At 38.5% G+C, this 19295-nt stretch overlaps 2 protein-coding genes across 2 annotated transcripts in view; both read left to right on the top strand.

Moving 5' to 3' along the window:
• DAT (Sodium-dependent dopamine transporter) overlaps positions 1 to 15509 on the top strand; it is a 39001-nt gene extending 23492 nt beyond the window's left edge. Inside the window, exons 3-13 of the mRNA XM_074087585.1 lie at positions 934 to 1068; positions 4800 to 4954; positions 5699 to 5811; positions 7357 to 7495; positions 7995 to 8129; positions 8718 to 8821; positions 9196 to 9433; positions 9859 to 10087; positions 10755 to 10864; positions 11332 to 11490; positions 11952 to 15509. Coding sequence (XP_073943686.1) covers positions 934 to 1068; positions 4800 to 4954; positions 5699 to 5811; positions 7357 to 7495; positions 7995 to 8129; positions 8718 to 8821; positions 9196 to 9433; positions 9859 to 10087; positions 10755 to 10864; positions 11332 to 11490; positions 11952 to 12146 — 1712 coding nt within the window. The 3' untranslated portion in view covers positions 12147 to 15509. The remainder of the gene's footprint in view (positions 1 to 933; positions 1069 to 4799; positions 4955 to 5698; positions 5812 to 7356; positions 7496 to 7994; positions 8130 to 8717; positions 8822 to 9195; positions 9434 to 9858; positions 10088 to 10754; positions 10865 to 11331; positions 11491 to 11951) is intronic.
• Positions 15510 to 16939: 1430 nt separating this feature from the next.
• Positions 16940 to 18522, top strand: LOC141427966 (ankyrin repeat and MYND domain-containing protein 2). Its single transcript, XM_074087583.1, has 2 exons — positions 16940 to 17245; positions 17332 to 18522. The coding sequence occupies exons 1-2, from the start codon at positions 17048 to 17050 to the stop codon at positions 18310 to 18312; spliced, it is 1179 nt and encodes a 392-aa protein (XP_073943684.1). The 5' UTR covers positions 16940 to 17047; the 3' UTR covers positions 18313 to 18522.
• The last annotated feature ends 773 nt before the right edge of the window (positions 18523 to 19295 follow it).

Here is a 19295-nt window from a genome sequence, read left to right as displayed (position 1 = left end):
TCTACATACCTTTCCCCTAGCACAATAGGGTAAATAACCCTTTGGTTGGCCTTTTAGTTTATGTACTACTACCTATATTGCTGAGCGATGCCAAAACGGGTATTTTACCCTGAAAGGTTTTTAACTAAAACAGAAGAACAAAATTCAGAGCTAAAGATAATATAACTTATCAATTTACGTTTCGAGTAGAATTCCACTGCGAAATAAAATTGCGAGCGTCTTAAAAGGGCAATTACTGACAATTTACCGCTCCATCTCGCGATATGGAATTATTGGTCCTGGAGAGAAAATCGGCGTTTTTTATACTTTAAGAGGATTAGAGGCGCAATTGTGGAAACAATAAGTGGCTAAAGCCGGCTTAGGCCGGATAGTGAGCTAATTAAAAAAAGGGGGACGGGGATTTTATAAAAATCTCAATGTTAGATAAAATTGGCCAAGTAAAAGTACCTACTCAAAATGTTGTCTCACATTCTTGACAATTTAGTGGTTAATATTCACATTTTTTGCGAATTTTCTTGTAACAGGTTCCGCCACTACGAGTATGGTATGATCATACTCTATTAAGATTCAATTATTCTTTTGGCAGTAAGTAAATATTTTTGCTAGAAGTGTTTTATGAGAGACTAACAAACGAATCGCAGTGTCACGATGGCCTCAAAATAGTACCACGGCCAACTTAAATTTAAAAATTGAAATATGATATAAAGCTCTTTATAAAAATTAGGCTACTTTCATAAAGTTATATCATGTTCTATCCAGCAGTAGGTGTTTGTTTTTTCAAAATTGTTAAGTTTCTGTAGAATTTTCATAATTGCGCTTGCACAGAAAAAAGGGAGGGAGAAAATAAAGAATCGATTATGGTATCGTATTCTTTGTTCGGGTTGCCAACACTTTTTATATTTCTTTTAGAGTCTGACTATTTTCTCTTTACAGGAGCGTTCCTGGTGCCATACTGCATCATGCTGGTGGTGGGCGGCATCCCGCTCTTCTACATGGAGCTGGCATTGGGCCAGTTCCATCGGAAGGGAGCCATCACCTGCTGGGGCCGGCTCGTGCCGCTCTTCAAAGGTAATCCTCAGCCTTCTTCCATTAGTGGGGCGCTGTCATTTCACTTTACGTGTAGGAGAGGCAGGTTAGGTAACCTAAACTTTTTATCTCTATATTTAAATTTTACTTTGTTCGCGTCGCGTGCAAAATTAAAATTTCCAAGCTGCCGTGGACGGACGGACGGACCAACAGAGAGCTAGGCAGATAGACGGCATACATGATGAATAAAATGGGTTCCTTGTTAGGACTATGAAATCCTAATAACTACTTACAAAGATACATATACACCACGTTCACATGGTATTTTCGGGAACACCCAAATACTCCGAAATATTTTATTCCGTATTTGCTAATTCCGATTTTCAAAACTCCGATTTCACAATTCCTAAGACATATAATTCCGATTACTTAAAAACACGAAATTTATGTTTCCGAATTTCAAAATATCGTTTTTTTTAATATCCGATTCTTAAAATTCCGAAGAATGAAAATGCACGAAATGTTATTGGCCCGAAATACAGTATTCCGATTATCAATTTTCCGACATTTTATGACATTCGACAAAATAAACTTCGTGGTTTTAATAATCGGAATCTTGATTTCGAATCTCGAATTAATATCAATCAATTTAGATAAATTGACCTGCATACTCAGGTTAGGTTAGAATTGCGACAAGGCGCGAAGCGCCATAACTGCGCGAAATAGGAGCTTCGCGAAGCGGAGCTCTCTCGGCCTTGTGTCACATTGCTGAAAATCAATAACAGTAAATACTGTTTTAGGCCAATCTAAACTACATAGCTTAAGTTAATAAGTCGGGATTTATTCGGTGTAATGATATTCGGAATTTTGAAAATCGGTATTTTAGTGATCGGAATTGGTATTTTTGATATTTCGGATTATTATTGAGTTGGACTTCTTATTGTTTGGTTTATTAAAATTCGGGATTTTGAAAAACGTAATTTTAAACTTTAGGTATTTTTAATTTTCGGATTTATAAAAATCGGAGTTATGAAGAATCGGAATAGTCATATTAGGAGTTTTAAAACATTCGGAATTATAAAAATCGGTATTTTGAAGTTCGTGATTCCGACTTTCGGAATTTCGTTTTTCGTATTTATGTAGTGCCTACCCGGTATTTTCACATTAAAAAACCGCTTCACAAATGTTGAATTTAAAAAAAGTGTAGGTAAACAAAAGTCAAAGCATATATCGTATACTTTTCGCACTCCGTTTCACTGCCTTTGAACTTGTAGCAGATCGCGTAATTTAGCCATCGGGATGGAGTCATAGTGTCTACAATCTTGAATTATTGCGCTCTTAGCTTGAGGGTGGAACCCTACGGGAACAATGTCAGGGGCTCGATAGATACTAGTTTATAAGATGTGGACTCGAATATTACTTACGTCAGTAAATTGAAATTGATCAAGATTTGATAGCGTAAGGCGAAATGTTAATAGGTAACAAAACAATATTGCATCACACTTTATGTTGGTGAAAGCTGCAGAAGTGAACACTGACTCTATTTTCTTATTTATTAGTTAGTTACCCACCAATAAGTCATAGAGGTATTATAGTATTTACTAATGGGGAACGAATATGACTGATATGAAAAAAAAAACTTTTACAACATTATAACTTATAATACAAGGTATTTATTTTCATAAAAATACATGAAACAGCTAAGTTACGCGTTTTAATACCTAAAATGTTAATCATGCTACGTAAATGATACAAGTGGTAAGTACCTGGGCTATCGTCCTTCTCTTAGGAAAAATACCCGAAATACACAGATATACTAGAATTGCTCATTTAATTTAAACTTATTAGAAATAGGACTTATCTCCAATTCTGATCCACACCAATATTCCGCCGCTAAAACATCAGCATTCGAAAACTGAATTCCAACGAAAGAACTCGCATCACCGGAGTTGATAATACCCCGGCACTTACCCATAATTGACACCATTCGCCCCTAAGTGCCTCCGTATGGCCTGAAAGGGACGAAGATTTGCGAGGCTTACGACTTGGTCACGACTGTGTGCTGTCGGCGGCGCGGCGAGCACTTTCTCAGTTCATTGCACGGCCGAGACTCTCGTTGCACAACGGTTAACTGGCAACGTACGCAATGTACTGAAAAGTTATTTGTTTCGCCGCAGCTCGTGCATAGTAGCATAATGGTATGGCCTAGTCCTTACGCCCTGATTTCATTTGAGGCAGTCGGCACGTCGCTTGTAAAGTGACTCCCTGATTTTTGAAGGGAAATAAAATTGGTAATGGAGTGGAAAGGTTTATGGAGAAAGTGGTGACCGGGAATTTTGTGCCGGTTTGATTGTGTGCTAAGTTTTTAAGCAACGAGGATCGGGTGTGTTCCCACTGGTTTACTAATGTTTCGGCTTAAAACGTTTGGCGACCTGTTTCATTTCGGAACTTTTAATTTCCCAATTGTTTAATATTTCTGAAACTGTAAATATTTCAAGATTTTTATAAAACCAACCTAACCTAACCAAAAAGGTTCTACACGATGACCCTGAAATAAATCCGGAAATATTTATAGTTTTAGAGTTTGCTAAATGAAAAGTTGCGAAATAAATCAGGTTACCAAACGTTACGTTGCGAGAAGGCAGTATACCCGGTTCCCACTAGCTCCATTGACAGTACTAAAATAGAGTTCTGTAATAGTATTTGGGAGGTACCGAGAAAGGGTGTTTGAGAAATAGTAGGTATCTACTTATACAAATTGGTATAATCTAGATACCTACCTGACTTCGGAATATTAACGTTTCTTGTGCGTATACGCAGTATTACTAAAAAAATTACGCTACTTTGGTGAAAAGTAGTTTAAATGCTGAAGGTAGTAAAATTTACTGAAAGGAAACATTTCATTATTCTAAAAAAGAAACAAAAATTACCAAATTCGGACAATAAAATTTTTCTTTTCAAGGGCACGGTTATAAAATCTCGAACCAGGCGCATAAAAGGCTATATTTACATATTATGCTGTAATTCTCCGTAAAGTTTAATTTAATTGTGTTAACCCTGATTAATTCTGCAATACATTATCAACCCTTAGAAAAGGACTTTTACAGTTGACATTGTATTGCAAAATGACAGTGGGTTGACTCAGTATTGCAAAACAGCATCCTAAAGATTCTAGTAACAATTTATTCAGAAATACCTTACACATATCTAGCTTGACCCACTGACCTTGACTGCTTGTAGTCGATATGATAATAAAACCATTGTATCCCACTTGTCCACTCCACCATTACAATATAAATGTAGATGTTAATAGTTCAATAAAATTTTGTAGTGCCCAACTATCAATCCTAACAAGTGCACGCACTCACCATTGAAAATGATCATCTAAAATCTCGAAATTAGTCAGACCGTTCCTGATGAAGTTGGATTTTAATTCAGACGTAATACTAATGCTTAAAACATGAAATAGAGTGCCAGACCGTGGTTTGTATGAGATCTGAATATGGAGTACCCTTAATATTTAATATTTGCCGCATATTAGTATGGAACCCAACATAACCCACGGGTTACGGCCCGACACGCATTTTGCACTCGTGCGACGAGGTGGATCACCATCATCATCAGCCGGAAGACGTCCACTGCTGAACAAAGGCCTCCCCCTTAGAACGCCACAATGAACGACACCGGTTGCCTGCAATTCTTACGATATCGTCAGTCCATCTAATGGGAGGTCTGCCGGTGGGGTGGTTTGTTAACAAATAAACCGATTGCAGGCATCGGTTACGCGGTAGTGCTGATAGCGTTCTACGTGGACTTCTACTACAACGTGATCATCGCGTGGGCGCTGCGCTTCTTCTTCGCCTCCTTCACCACCATGCTGCCCTGGACCAACTGCGACAACGAGTGGAACACGCCCGCCTGCAAACCGGTAACAGAACTATACCACAATAAACAATAAAACAATACCTATAAACATACGATCGCAATCCAAATTATCTCCGTTTCAGTTACGGTTAGAGAAAAATGCTTATTTTTATATGATAGGGGAGTAACGAGCAGGCGAGTCACCTGATGGATCATCATCATCTATGTACCTTAAGGCACTAGACTGGCTGTTTGGAACAAAACGCGCGGCGCATCAATCATCAATATTACTTTGACACAACCGCTGTCACGGACGTCAACAGACTATAGTGAACTGTTCACAAAACTGCGCTGTGAACTGTTTTGGTGCGCCGTTTTGATGTAAGAAACATGCAGTCTAGTACATAGATGTCAATGGCATGTAAGTACGAGCACTGCAAGATCCTTTCATCAAAACGGCGCACAAAATTAAGACTAGAGTTACCTTTAGAGGTAACTCGTCAAAGCACATAAAGTTTGAAAAGATTAATGGACAGACAGGTACTACGTAGGGTTGATTAACTATTTAATACGATATAATAATATTTTTCGGTGAAACTACTTAGATGAACTTTAAAAACCATCGTGTAATCTACATGGATAAGTTGAATTATTATCTTGTTTCTGCGAAAATTATACATTGTGTAGTGTAAGTTATATTATATTATGTCAATTGCGATGCAAGTTAAACTTTAATAGTGCAACTGTGGTGCAACTCAAGAAAAAGTTTTTGTAAAATTGCGTTTGATGGTTTCCTGTATTATACCAGTTCGAAGCGTTTCTACAAGCCAACGCCAACAACTCCGGCGCGCACAACGACTCGGTTGCGCTCGCGCACGCGCCCACCACCCCCTTCACCTCCGCCGCTTCTGAGTACTTCAAGTGAGTTAAATTTTAACTTAATTAACTGACTGAGCCGCGGGTCTACAACCGCTGGTCGCCTGCATGCGCGCTATTTTTTTGGTTTTGACAGCTCGCGAGAGATGTCAGTTGAGTTAGTTGACTTTTGGCGCGGGGGGCAGGCGAGCGAACAATACCGGGTGTGGCCTGTAATACGAGCAAAAAATTAAAACATAGATAGTACTCGTCAAACTGAACAACATTAGTTCAGCGACTTTTAAAATTAAATACTGCTATCAATGTACGCCATCCTAGAACACACCTGATATCGCCTGACAACCTACAAACAACAAGCATTTTGCTTTACATTGCTTCTTCGCATAAACTTAAAAGTGTAATAAAAATTTAAAAAACTAATTATTTTTAAAAGTCGCTGAACTAATGTTGTTCAGTTTTACGAGTATGCATGATCTACGTTTTAATTATTTGCTCATATTACAGGCCACACCCGTATATCTGCCCTGTGTGTGTTTTACTGCTTTGTATTGATTAATTATTGTTAATAAAGTCAATTGTGGAATAACAATAGCTACAACACTTCATCATATCATCATCATATCAGCCGTAGGACATCTACTTTTGGACACAGGCTCCCCTAAAATGTAACACATATTAAATAAAAAAATCTAATAGTGGATAAACTCTTTTATCTCGACGCCAACTGGCTGCAATCGGCTGAGTCCTGGCACGCACTGAGGTCGGACGAACTCATCACCATCAGCCGGAAGACGTCCACTACTGAACAAAGGCCTCCCCCCTAACCACGGACGGACAGAGTCTGCAAATTAACTTTTGGGGTACACGACTCTGCCCCGCGCCGCACCGTGCATCCTTAGTTTTTTGCTGACAGTAATTTTTGAAGCCTGTATTTAATTTGTCATCCACATTGGTAGAGTCAATCATGATGACGCGTGCCGTAGTTCTTATTACAATGTCAAATGTCTTATTACAAAATTAGACATACAATTTTGACAAAATCACGCGTCTTCGTGGATGGCATAGGCATACATTATCCGTATCAATCAAGTAACCCCTCGTATGCGGGAACTAAAAAAGTACTGAATTTTAGTAGTTCGATGTAATAAATATACAAAAAGATAGTCTTAAATTTGTCACGGATCCGTAGTGTCTTAAGCATACGAGGGGTTAAGTCGATGCCATTAGCTGTTGAAGAGTTATGTCCTGTGGAGTGTATCCTCGCCTGACCACCAGAATTTAATTACCAGATTATTGTCACCAAACCTACATAAGTTTCATGCCAAATTTCAGCCCAAACCAACCAGTAAGCGCAGCGAGTAGCTCAAAACTTTAGTCCACTTGCTTGTTAAAATACTGGTTAAACCGTGTCGCGGTTCTGTCCAGAGACCGTATTGTAGATGCGCTGGCGTTCTTGATCGCATTCGCTGTCTCTTTCTACCATCGCTTTATACTGTTTGACGTAAAAGAGTGGTAAAAACGATAGTGCTTCCAAGTGTATAAGACAATAACGCCTCAGGTTTGCTAGAGAAGGTTTGGTTTTCGTTGCAGCCGAGCAATACTGGAACTGCATGACAGCCAAGGTCTGCACGACCTGGGTGCCGTCAAGTGGGACATGGCGCTCTGTCTCCTCGCGGTCTACGTCATCTGCTACTTCTCACTGTGGAAGGGCATCAGCACTTCTGGAAAGGTCATCTCAGCTATACGCCTCAATCAATACAAAGGCATAGGCCTCCTCGCGGAATGAGCGGGCTTAGGTTGTAGTCCCCACTTAAGCCCAAGGCGGGTTGGGTCTTCATACTACCATTGATTATCTCGGGATGTTTTCCTCCACCGTAAATAAATAAACAGATAAATGAACGAATCAATATTTTCTTTCTTTCTTTATATTGCGGCGCCGCGTGGCTATGAATTGATCGATCATAGACAGCAATGACCGCAACTAGTAATATATTGAATTAAATTTTGACTGATTTAATTTGTTTGAACTTCTGAATTCATTAAAAATCATCACGTAGAGTCAGGTCAAAAGTGAATAATGTTTTTTGATGAAGATTTACATAGGTACTTTCTCATGAATCATCGCAAGAAGACGTTACCATAGCAGCTATGGTCGATGCGACTTTTTTCCGTATGACGGCAGCAGCTATAGTGTCTTGTTTCCTCTGCTTTACCTCCGCTTCCCGCAGGTGGTCTGGTTCACGGCGTTGTTCCCTTATGCGGTGCTGCTGATCCTGCTGGTGCGCGGCATTACGCTGCCCGGCTCGGCCACTGGCATCCAGTACTACCTCAGCCCCAACTTCGAGGCTATCACTCAACCTCAGGTAAAACCAATACTCCACCATGAGGGCCGGTCCGTGAATTTGTAGAGCCCTGGGCTAATACTAACTTGGGGGCCTAACTAATTAACCAACATATAGGATAGTCTTTAAACTGATTCTTTAGGGTCGTTCCAAATGATAGATTGTCTTGCCTTGCAACATTACTTCGTTTGTTGCTTACGGGCACCTGCCAGTTTAAAGTGGCGGGCGAGAGACGAGACTACAGACTGTATAGCAAGCTGAGCAATCCTGTGTCGCTACATAGTAATTACTATTTTGTCAAAAACTATCTTCGTTAATGATAATAATAGATTTAGGTCTCCAGTGGGGGCCTTTTATGTCCACGGGGCCCAGGGCTGCATGCAGCCAAAAAAGGCCTTACATAGATCCACTCTAGTCACCATAGATAGTTTCCTATCGCTCGGCTATCGTTTAAGTTGACAATGACAATGCCTAGTGGTAAACAATCTGCTAGTCATCTCAATGCCAGTTCAATTTGTCATTAAACCTTATCACAACCGCGCTCGTTTCGTCACGGAGAAGCAAGATTGGTTTTAGTTCACAGATATGCACAATTGGCTCTTGTAATAGGTATGGGTGGACGCGGCGACTCAAGTTTTCTTCTCCCTCGGTCCCGGATTCGGTGTTCTCTTGGCCTATGCGTCGTACAACAAGTATCACAATAACGTCTACAAGTAAGTTTGCTACCACTTCAATATATTCAACGTTTTATTTAAAAAAAAAATTAATCACATCATGATACATACACAGGTACACTTCATGGGTCCACCACCATGATAAAAGCTGTTATCAACCAAATTTTCCGTTAATGATCTAGTATAGTATACATAGATCTATTGTATGTATCATGTATCTAATTCGCTCTACTGGTAGATTTTAAATTCGTGCTACCACAACACGACTTGAACCATTTATGTGCATATTGCAATTAAATGGACAAGATATTTATTTTTTAAACAGGATTTAAAAGTGACACGTAATTTATGGATGGCTCTATTCACCCTTTGAGTTATTATATATATCTCACTCACCGAAACAACTCCAACAGGGACGCGATTCTCACCAGTGTGATCAACTCCTGCACCTCATTCATCGCTGGCTTCGTGATCTTCAGCGTGCTGGGCTACATGGCTCACGCGTCCGGCCGCCACATCCAGGACGTGGCCACGGAAGGCCCGGGCCTCGTGTTCGTGGTGTACCCGGCTGCTATAGCCACCATGCCCGGGTCTACCTTCTGGGCGCTCATATTCTTTATGATGCTGCTGACGCTCGGCTTGGATAGTTCTGTGAGTATGATCTGCTGTTTCAAGCCAGCACAAGGTGCACTGATGGCGTGGCCACGGAAGGACAGGGATAGTTCCTGGTGTAGCAGACTGCTAATAGCCCCATGCTCTGGTAGAACTTCTGGTCTTTCATGTTTTTTTGTTGCTCTCGGTACTGGATTGATTGCGGGCATGTATATAGATGACAACTCTTTTACTAGCGTAGAATATGCCAGTAGAATATGGCATGCCGTCCATTTAATTAGATTTTTCATCCGCATACCATATGCAAAAAATGGTGCTAAAATGCCACTATTATCAGTCCTATGACTAATGATCATTCAGAGAGGTAAGAATTAAGACGGATCTAAAGCATGTTCTTTGCAATCTTTATTATACTCGCTCTTTAAACTTCTTCACCACACTTTTGTTTCTTCTAAACTTTCCAGTTCGGTGGATCCGAAGCCATCATAACAGCTCTCAGCGACGAATACCCACCGATCGGTCGCCACCGCGAAATCTTCGTGGCGTGCCTCTTCACGCTGTACTTCTTCGTGGGCCTGACCTCCTGCACCAAGGGCGGCTTCTATTTCTTCCAGCTCCTGGACCGATATGCGGCTGGTTATTCCATGCTGGTCGCTGTGTTCTTTGAGGCAATAGCTGTTTCGTGGATCTATGGTGAGTTATACTTGAATGATGTAACTGATGTAAGATTAAATGACATTAACCTACTGCCCGCGACTCTGTCTGCGTAGAATTCGTTTATCGTTATCCCGCGCGAATTCCGCAATTTTCCGGGATAAAAACTATCCTATGTCCTTCCCCGGGATTCAAACTATTTGTATAATACCTAATTTCATCTAAATCGGTTCAGCGCCTTAGGCTTTAATATTAGGGGAAGTACGACTACGACTACGGGTACTAGGGGAAGTACGATTTGTGATCGCACATTTAAATTAATCATGGTCTATCTACAATACAATACAATGAATAAATAATCTAATCAATAAAATGACTCTTTGTCTCTCTTTGTATACCCGAAATAGTAAGCGAAGTAAATCGTGTATTTTTTAAATATTTTTGCACAGTGGTCATTTTGAGGTTATTTCCACGCCCTAAAAATTCGCCATTCACAAACAACGTGTTGGCTGTTTAGGGGTTTCCAACGTAAATAAAAAAGTACTTTAATCCCTAGAGAATAAAAAGGAGCTTTAGTCCCGATATGCAAAGACTAAAGTAACATTTTAAGAGCATGAGAAGTGAAAATTAAATTATCTATATCACAGAATAAATAATAATAATGAATGATACACACTTATACTCTAATGGAAGTTGTGACCAACAGGCACAGAGCGTTTCTGCGAGGACATTCGCGACATGATCGGCTTTCGGCCCGGTCTGTACTGGCGCGTCTGCTGGCGCTTCGCCGCTCCCGCCTTTCTACTCTTCATCACGGTTTGTACTGTTTGTAGACACCGTGTAGTGAACATCAATCATCATCATCTCTATAGTGCGCACACAAATTTAATAAGAGTCTCATGTCACACTGGCGACTGATACGGCTTTTTAGCATGCGTAACACTTCTGTTCCTATAATTATTAAGGTGATGCGTCATACCGTCAATGACTGTTTGATTGACGACCGGATGGCCAAGTGGTTAGAGAACCTGACTACGAAGCTTGAGGTTCCGGGTTCGATACCCGGCCGGGGCAGATATTTGTATGAATAATACGAATGTTTGCTCTCGGGTCTTGGATGTTCAATATGTATTTAAGTATTTATTTATCTATATAAGTATGTTTATCCGTTGCCTAGTATCCATAGTACAAGCTTTGCTTAGTTTGGGACTAGGTCAATTGGTGTGAAGTGTCCAATGATATTTATTATTTGATTCTCAATTTCAACTTTTTGAATCCTGCAGGTCTACGGGCTCCTGGACTATGAGCCGCTACAATACGAAGGATACGTATATCCGGGCTGGGCCAACGCCCTGGGCTGGGCGATCGCAGGTTCCAGCGTACTGTGCATTCCAACCGTCGCCATCTACAAGCTTCTCACCACAAAGGGCACCTTCTTTGAGGTTTGATGATACTTATTATGAAGACGACGTGATCACAGGCCTTATTGTTTGGGTACACACTTGGAATTACAATAGTTTTCACCTTCTTTCTGTCACATGGTATAAGACGAGGGTAACAAGAGATGGTGAATTCAATCGCGAACGTCAGCACGTTGGACAATACGGCCTCAGGAATAATACTACCTACACAACTCAGTATAAACACTTTTTTCCGGATATATCTGGCTTTTGTTTATAGTAAGTAACTCAGAGCTTTAGGCCCTGTCCGCACTGCCATTTTTTTCCGCGCGGTTTTTTTATCGCAATTTTGTAACACATTGAATGTTATACGAGTATCCGCACTGGCGGAGAAAAATTCGCAAATAAATTGTTTGTAAAGCGCGGAATATAATTCTCGCGAATAAATAACGCGCGGAAAAAATTTCCAGTGCAGACAGGGCCTTATTGAAAACTGTTTTTAGCGTCTCCGAATCCTCACGACACCTTACGCCGACTCCGAAGCAAGTCGCATCGCCCACAACGGTATGGTGGTCTCCGAAAGTGGCGGGGTCCGCCTCGCGTCCGCAGTTCACACTCCAACCACGCCACCCGCTACATCGCCCAGCCTGGCCTCGGGCCCAGGACCAGGCCTGGCCACTGGCCCAGCACTGGTCTGAGCGCAGCTCTCCTTTGACGTCTACTACGTGTAGGACACTTGATCGATACGGCGGCATAATTTGTGCTATAAAATATGGGGTGATGTCAAATGATTGGATTTCGACCATCAACTGTTATTTTGAACTAAAATTTTTGTTTTCAACATAATTATTTCGACGATTTATATTTTTTTGATTCTAGTTAATAAAATGACACTGCTTAAATCGAGTTACAACGAGTTGTAGTTACCTGATTTTTGGTCGAAATTTTTGATTGCTTTTACTCTTTTAGTTTAATTTAGGATTCTTTATTTTATTCGCTATTTACAAATACTCTAGAGAAATATTGTACTGTGAAAGATGATATTATTATGGATATTTTTTATGTAGAGACGTAGGTTTTTAAGAAATGTTTTGTGGTATCCTATCTTTAAGTTTGTGTTATCTTTAGAAGTTATCTGTGTTAGGTGACGTTAAAGCTTTGGTATTTTGCGTGGTAAATAATATTTTTTGTATCTAATCAAGGCATAAATGAAATAATTTTGAGCTTTAATATGTTTAATTTAACTTTTAAGAGCTTCAAAATATCGAATGATTTAAGTGTAGATAGAATAAAAACAAAGGAATAATACCATTTCTAGTGACCTGTAAATAATATCTCAATCGAGATAGGATTGCGTGAGTGAAAAGTTTTGTGAGTCAAAGTTTATTCTTTGTAAATAAGTAGTTGCTTCTATGAAGAGAGAATATCGATATAGATCACCATATTCTCTTCCATTAAAATATTTGAGATATTTATTAACTCTAGGTAGGTGTACAACAGAATAATTCAGCAAACCGTCGATGTGTTAGCAGTAGTTAATTTTATTAACAGATTATTAATAAAGTGAAAGCGCAAAGGTTGAAAGCTGGAACAAATACATGTACTAACACAAAACCCCCCTTGCATTGTAGGTAGTCGACATCCACTAGGTAACATGAATTTCATTTATTTTGTGAATTGTTACGGACCTATTTTTTATTCATACTGTCGTAGTAGATAAGGATTGTAAATTTAAACAAGAAACGTGTATTGATGCATTAATATTTAGTAGAGATACCTAACTAACAGTTAATAAGATGAATATATTTATAAAAAAATATGATAATATTGTACACTAAACATTTGTGTTTAAAGTAGGTATCTATTAGTTATTTGAATGTTTATAATCATGGTATGAATGAAAAAATATTATTCCTAAATTTATTCTACTTGTAGGGGACAAAGTAGGGTCTCTATCAAAATATAAATTTAATTTTTAAGTTCATAAACACTTTTTATTATCTTAAAAAAAACAGATTATTAAGCTTTGTTCGTAGTTTTAAGATTACTATTAAGGAAGAAAATAAAATGCTGTGTAGATAATAGAAACAGTAGACTAATTGAATTATAAATTGGTGTGATAAAAGAGTTCATATACCCACGTATAAGATACTAAAATATTAGTAATTAATCAATGTATAAGTAGAAATAATGTAGACATCTTTGTGGCTGTATTCATGTCATAAAAATATTCAATGACATGAACGCATGGAAAAATTCGTCGAGTTTCTCTCGGGTAATCAAGCATAGCTTAATCGACAGAGTGTATGGAATAACCTATGGATACCTATTTACCGAGGTATCGACGTATGGGGGAAGCTTGTGGCCAACAGTGGAGGCCCTACGACTGGTTATTATGATGATATGATGACCTACCAAGGTTGCTAGATCATGTCCAGTCAAGTGCAAAAATATGTACCTGTTCGAACCTCTCAAATGTTTGACATACAACATATTTTATTTATGTTACCACGGCCTTATTACGTCGGAATACGAGTAAAAGTCGTTGGTATATATTTTTGAAACGTTGAATAAGTTCATATTTTTACACTTGACTGTCCACCTTCTTAACGGATATTTCTTTGCGTTGTCATTGTACGCTATAAACATAATCTTTGAAACTCTGTATGTCGTATTAGTTTAGTTCGATGTTGTGTAACGGTGCTCCATTTTTTAAGTTCTATGTTTTATTAAATCTATACTTTTGGTTACTATTCCTCACTCCGTCCTGGGCAATGCGGACTGTTGAATAGTGCAACAATTCGTTTTTTTTTCAAATATTTTATTATTTGAGTATGCTGTTGATGTATTGAGTATGACTAAGTATGTTGTTTGGAATGTTTTAATAATGAATGAACTCCACACATGCGTCACAAAAGGAACATATTATCATAGTGACATTAAAATAATTTTACGTTAATTTTTGTAACAGTTTGTAGCTGTATGTAAATCTTCGTCAAAAAAAATCTTGGCAACTTTTAACGTTAATCTATTTATATAAAAGAATTATCATAAGCGAGTATTCACACTAGGTACTCGTAGGATAGCGATTATTGTAAAATGACTCTACCAAAGGCACAAATATTTACCTACTTTATTTATTTATCATTTATTTATTTGGCAAAAACACTTAATACATAATGTTACAATTTTCCGTCAGACTCCAAACTAGGCTGAGCCTGTAACTTGGTAGTCTGCGAGTGTGAATACAGATTAACAATAGTTTAATTATGATTATAGCTACGCTACGTCTAAATTTATACAATGAAATAAATTATGTTAAAACCTACAACTAAATAGCTATTAGAATTTCAGAATTAATAATTAAAACACACTACTGGCACTTGAGGTATCCTATCTTAGACCTCTAGGTTGGCAACGCATCTGCATTACCCCTGGTGTTGCAAATGTTTATGGGCAGTGGTGATCTCTTACCATCAGGAGACCCACTTGCTCGTTTTCCATCCAGTCGAATAAAAAAAAACTAAAATAAGTAAAAAATAAAATTGATATTGATTATATATTTGACTGCTTATGTCCCAAAATCCTATTTGTCCAAAATATTTTTTTTTACGTTTCACCTAGATGAGTTTCCGTTCAAGATTATAATTTTTCTCGTAACATACTTATTAAATCTACATTGTTTTTGTTCAAGATGTCACCAACTTTAATAAAAGTTGCATTATGATAATTTGTTCCTTGCCTCATTTATCGGTGTCTAAATATACCTAGCCTGTACCTATGACAGGTAATTTCAAGCTGCATTATACCTTAGCAAATATATTATTATATTCCTTAATATTTCTGGGTAGTTATTAGTAGTGTAGTATATTGCGACATTCAAAAATATCTCGACTAGAATTAGTTCTGCTTTTGATGTTAGAAAATTTGACGTAGGTACATACTTACATATATGTAAATCTGTGTTACCGTATAGCTGTTGATGTTATTCCGTGAATCCGTAGTCATACCAGCCATTATGACTATTGATTATTAGAATAAATCTGTTTATACTTACTGTATACCTACAGTGTTTTTCATTTAACTCCCTAATGCAATAATACAAAGTTGAACGTACCTACCTACTAAAAGGAACTTACCTAGTATCTAGTAAGTATACATATACAAGATGTTAATTAAATAAGTGAAAACCTCAAGACACCCTAAAAATAGTTTTTCATTTTCAGTTGAAAAAATGATTTTTAGTAGTATACAGTGGACCCCAAACTTGGCTGATCCTGTATCTTGGGGCCCGAGATTTGATTGTATTTTAATATATATTATATATCAAATATATTAATGAGTTTTGCTAAGTCAGTACTATATAAGTTTAGGAGTAAGTGGCTCCATCAATTTTTTAGAAGTATACTTAATTTATAACTCTACACTCTTAATTTGTATTTATCAGTTAAGCGTCGACGTTTTTAGAAGAAAACTAGAAGAAAACTAAACTGACAGAAAAACGGCTAGTATTAATTAATTAACACCTTGTATAGTGTGGGGATGTTGACAATAGAGAACTAGACAGGAAGTCAGTACGAACACCGTCGGAAGTTGTACTTCGATGGCGCAATGTAGGATGTAGGTATGTATGAAGTATGTAGATATGTCTCCGCTTCACTGCGCGTCAAAGGAAATGCTTTTTTAAAAAAGGACACCATCTTGTTTACGTGTACTTTAGGAACCAGCTTTCTACCTTGTAATAAACCTACTTCAGACCTCTTGGTGGTGTACCTAGTATTCAAAAAACCTAGCTTGGAAGTGGAAGTCAGTAACCCAAATGGCATTATCCGTGGCAGTTGGCTTAAGCAATTAGGTACATTATACTTAACGTCAGTAGAATTAAATGTTTATACCTACTTGCCTACATATTTTTGTGGCTTACATTTTTTGTGAACTTGTGTATATATAACGGAAGCATTTAACTGCAATCGCGGGATAATTTATGAAATTATTATTTTTTACAAAAATCTATGATTTTTTAAACGTAGTTTAGGTACAAATTTGTCAAAAATTACAGCTGTAATTAGGTATTTTAATTTATTACAATGACTCCCATAAAGTAAAAATACTAGATGCTATGAAGGCATCTAAGTGCTAAGTAGTTATAGGTAATATAACAATAGGCCGAGTGTCGTTAGGTAATGGCCTTTGGAAATGAGATTTCAATGTGAATCGCGATTTGATTCGATTAAAATAAAATCGAGTGTTGTGGTTGAAACTCTGTCTGGTAAATACCAAGTTTGTACACATTACTTACACTGCGAAAAAGTAGTATAGTAGTAGTATAATGCAGTTATTAATGTTGTTGAAATCATAAAAATAATCAAAATAGGTAAGTACCCAAAAAACAAAAAGTAGTCACCTTGAACTTGTATTTTGTGATGTATTCAGAGGTAAGCATGCTAAAATACGCCTCTATCTCTATGCCGAGATTCTTGACATTGACAACTGCTTTGTTTGACAGTGACAGATACTTGCTTGCTTTGAGGTTGCTTGCTGGTCTATCCTAATCGTTCCCAATTGATTGATTTTGAGACTAAATAAAAGAACAACAGCCATGGAACAGAAAAGCGAGGATAATTCTGTTGAGAAAACCATTTTCGATGCCATCGCTCAAGGAGACTTAGACTTGTTCAAGAATATTCTGGCGCAACATAAAAGCAACGTTGATTTCTTCGACGAAAATGGTATGACTGCGCTTCAACACGCCGCTTATAAGGGTAACAAGGATATGGTGCAATTACTGCTCGATAGGGTATGTAATATTAATTGTCTATTAACTTTTTATTCGTATACGAACCTCACAAATCGATTTTTTAAATTTCGCATTGTATATTGCAGGGCGCGGACGTCAACTCAGGAAAACATGAGTACAATTACACTGCGCTGCACTTTGGCGCTTTGTCCGGGAATTCTGACGTTTGCAAGCTTCTCCTAGACGCGGGCGCCCAGCCCACCGCCACTAACTCCGTGGGGCGAACGGCGTCGCAAATGGCTGCCTTTGTCGGGAACCATCACACTGTCGCAACTATCAATAACTTCCTACCTCGCGCCGAGGTCTCCTACTACTCAGTGCCTCAAGGACAACAAACTGAAGCCTATCTTCCTTCTTTTCTGGTAGATCCTCTGCACAAGTTTGTCTTGGGTGTTAACATTCACCCTGTAAGACTAGCACTCAACTTGCAGCATATACCTGGTCTGTTGGAAAATGCAGACAAAATAAGTAAAGTCCTCGAAATGTTGTGCAAAAAAGAAATGACTCGGGGAAGTGACACCAATGAAGTCATGGCATTCAAGTATCATTATCTCTCATATATTGTCCGAGAGATACATAATATCAGAGACAAGCAGAAACCATCGAGCGAAGAGAAAAAGCATGACATTGTTGAAGTGTTTGCCAAGAAACTCTTGAAACCTGGAAAAGATGGAGTTTCCCTGGACTTAATGGATACATTCCTAAAAGATTGTGTCAGGGAATTCCCTTACAGAGAATGTACTACTTTTCACCAAATGGTGACCTCTTTGACTAGCAAAGACCCTCCTCCAGCCCTATCAGTCATAAATTGTACTATAAATGGGCAACGGGGCTTCGTTGATGCAATCCCATACTGCAGCACTTGCGGAGAAGAAAAGCCAGCAAAGAAATGTTCCAAGTGCAAGTCGGTGCAGTACTGTGACCGAGAGTGCCAACGCCTCCACTGGTTTATTCATAAAAAGGCTTGCAACAGAGAATCCAGTGCGCCTGCAACCGCGTCTAATGCAAAAACCAACATTGATGCTGGGGAACTCAGTGCAGAGCTTAAAAACCTTATGGCCGGATAAAATTAACAATAGCTGTAGCAAATTAATGTATGCACCAAGTCAAGTGATTACAATTGATCAATAAATGTTCTTTCAACTGTTAGGTAATGAGTAACAACAACTTCTTTTATGATTATTACATTTTGAAACTAAGCTTACAATTCCCTTTTTTGTTGTATGTATTTAAATGTCTCTGAAAGTGATGTGTGGTTAATAAAAAATATTTAAATATCAAAATTTTGTGTAGTACTTATTTGTATGCAACCCAAAAGTATGAATTATATATCCCATCACTTAATTATCATCCTGATTGATTGAGCCCAGCTCAGCCAGCTGGCCAGAAGGTCAAGGATCTAAAGATCTCACCAGCGCCATCTACACGCAGCTGCGGTAACCTTAACGTACCCACGATAAGTACGCCGTCACTGCCTGGCACGAGGCTCTTATTCTTTTAACTCGATCCCAGATGGCGCTAGCTGGAGTTGAAGTATGATAATGTTTGACCACATGAAAGGACCAATACTCGTATAGCGTGTAGGGCATCTCTGACTCAACCCGACTGAGTATCTTGTCGTTTCTTCTCAGTCGGGACTAACGTAGCCTTTCCGAAACGATGTAGCAAAAAAAAATCCGATTGTTTGCAAATTGCAAATTCTCCCTTCGAGGTCGGCTCAATAGAAGCACCCTTTGGCATGATAAGCTAAACCACCCACTTGCTGAGCGGCCCATCTAGCAGCTCGCCCCCTCTCCGGTAAGATGCAAAAGCCGTCTGAGGCTAACAGCAACAGTCCGACCGAAAAGAAAGGCGTCATTTAATTGATGATAATTTAATCAACTTTCTAATTCGGTAGGTACTTTTGTGTTTACTTACCTAAATATCTACCTCTGTTATACTTTACCTACTTGGTAAATACTCGTAGTTTTAAAAAATAGGTAATTAGACAATGTCTTAATTAAAACCTACTGCAATACCTAGTAAGTAGATAGGTACATTATACATAAGT

The sequence above is a fragment of the Choristoneura fumiferana genome, chromosome 5, assembly GCF_025370935.1.
Source record: "Choristoneura fumiferana chromosome 5, NRCan_CFum_1, whole genome shotgun sequence".
NCBI lineage: Eukaryota > Metazoa > Arthropoda > Insecta > Lepidoptera > Tortricidae > Choristoneura > Choristoneura fumiferana.
The sequence above is the reverse complement of the archived record's forward strand: the minus strand, read 5'-3'. Positions and strand labels throughout refer to the sequence as shown.

Coding starts and splice junctions, on each gene's coding strand:
- LOC141427966 (XM_074087583.1), top strand. CDS start 17,048: ATGGAACAGAAAAGCGAGGATAATTCTGTTGAGAAAACCATTTTCGAT. Junction 17,246..17,331: donor TGCAATTACTGCTCGATAGG/GTATGTAATATT, acceptor TGTATATTGCAG/GGCGCGGACGTCAACTCAGG.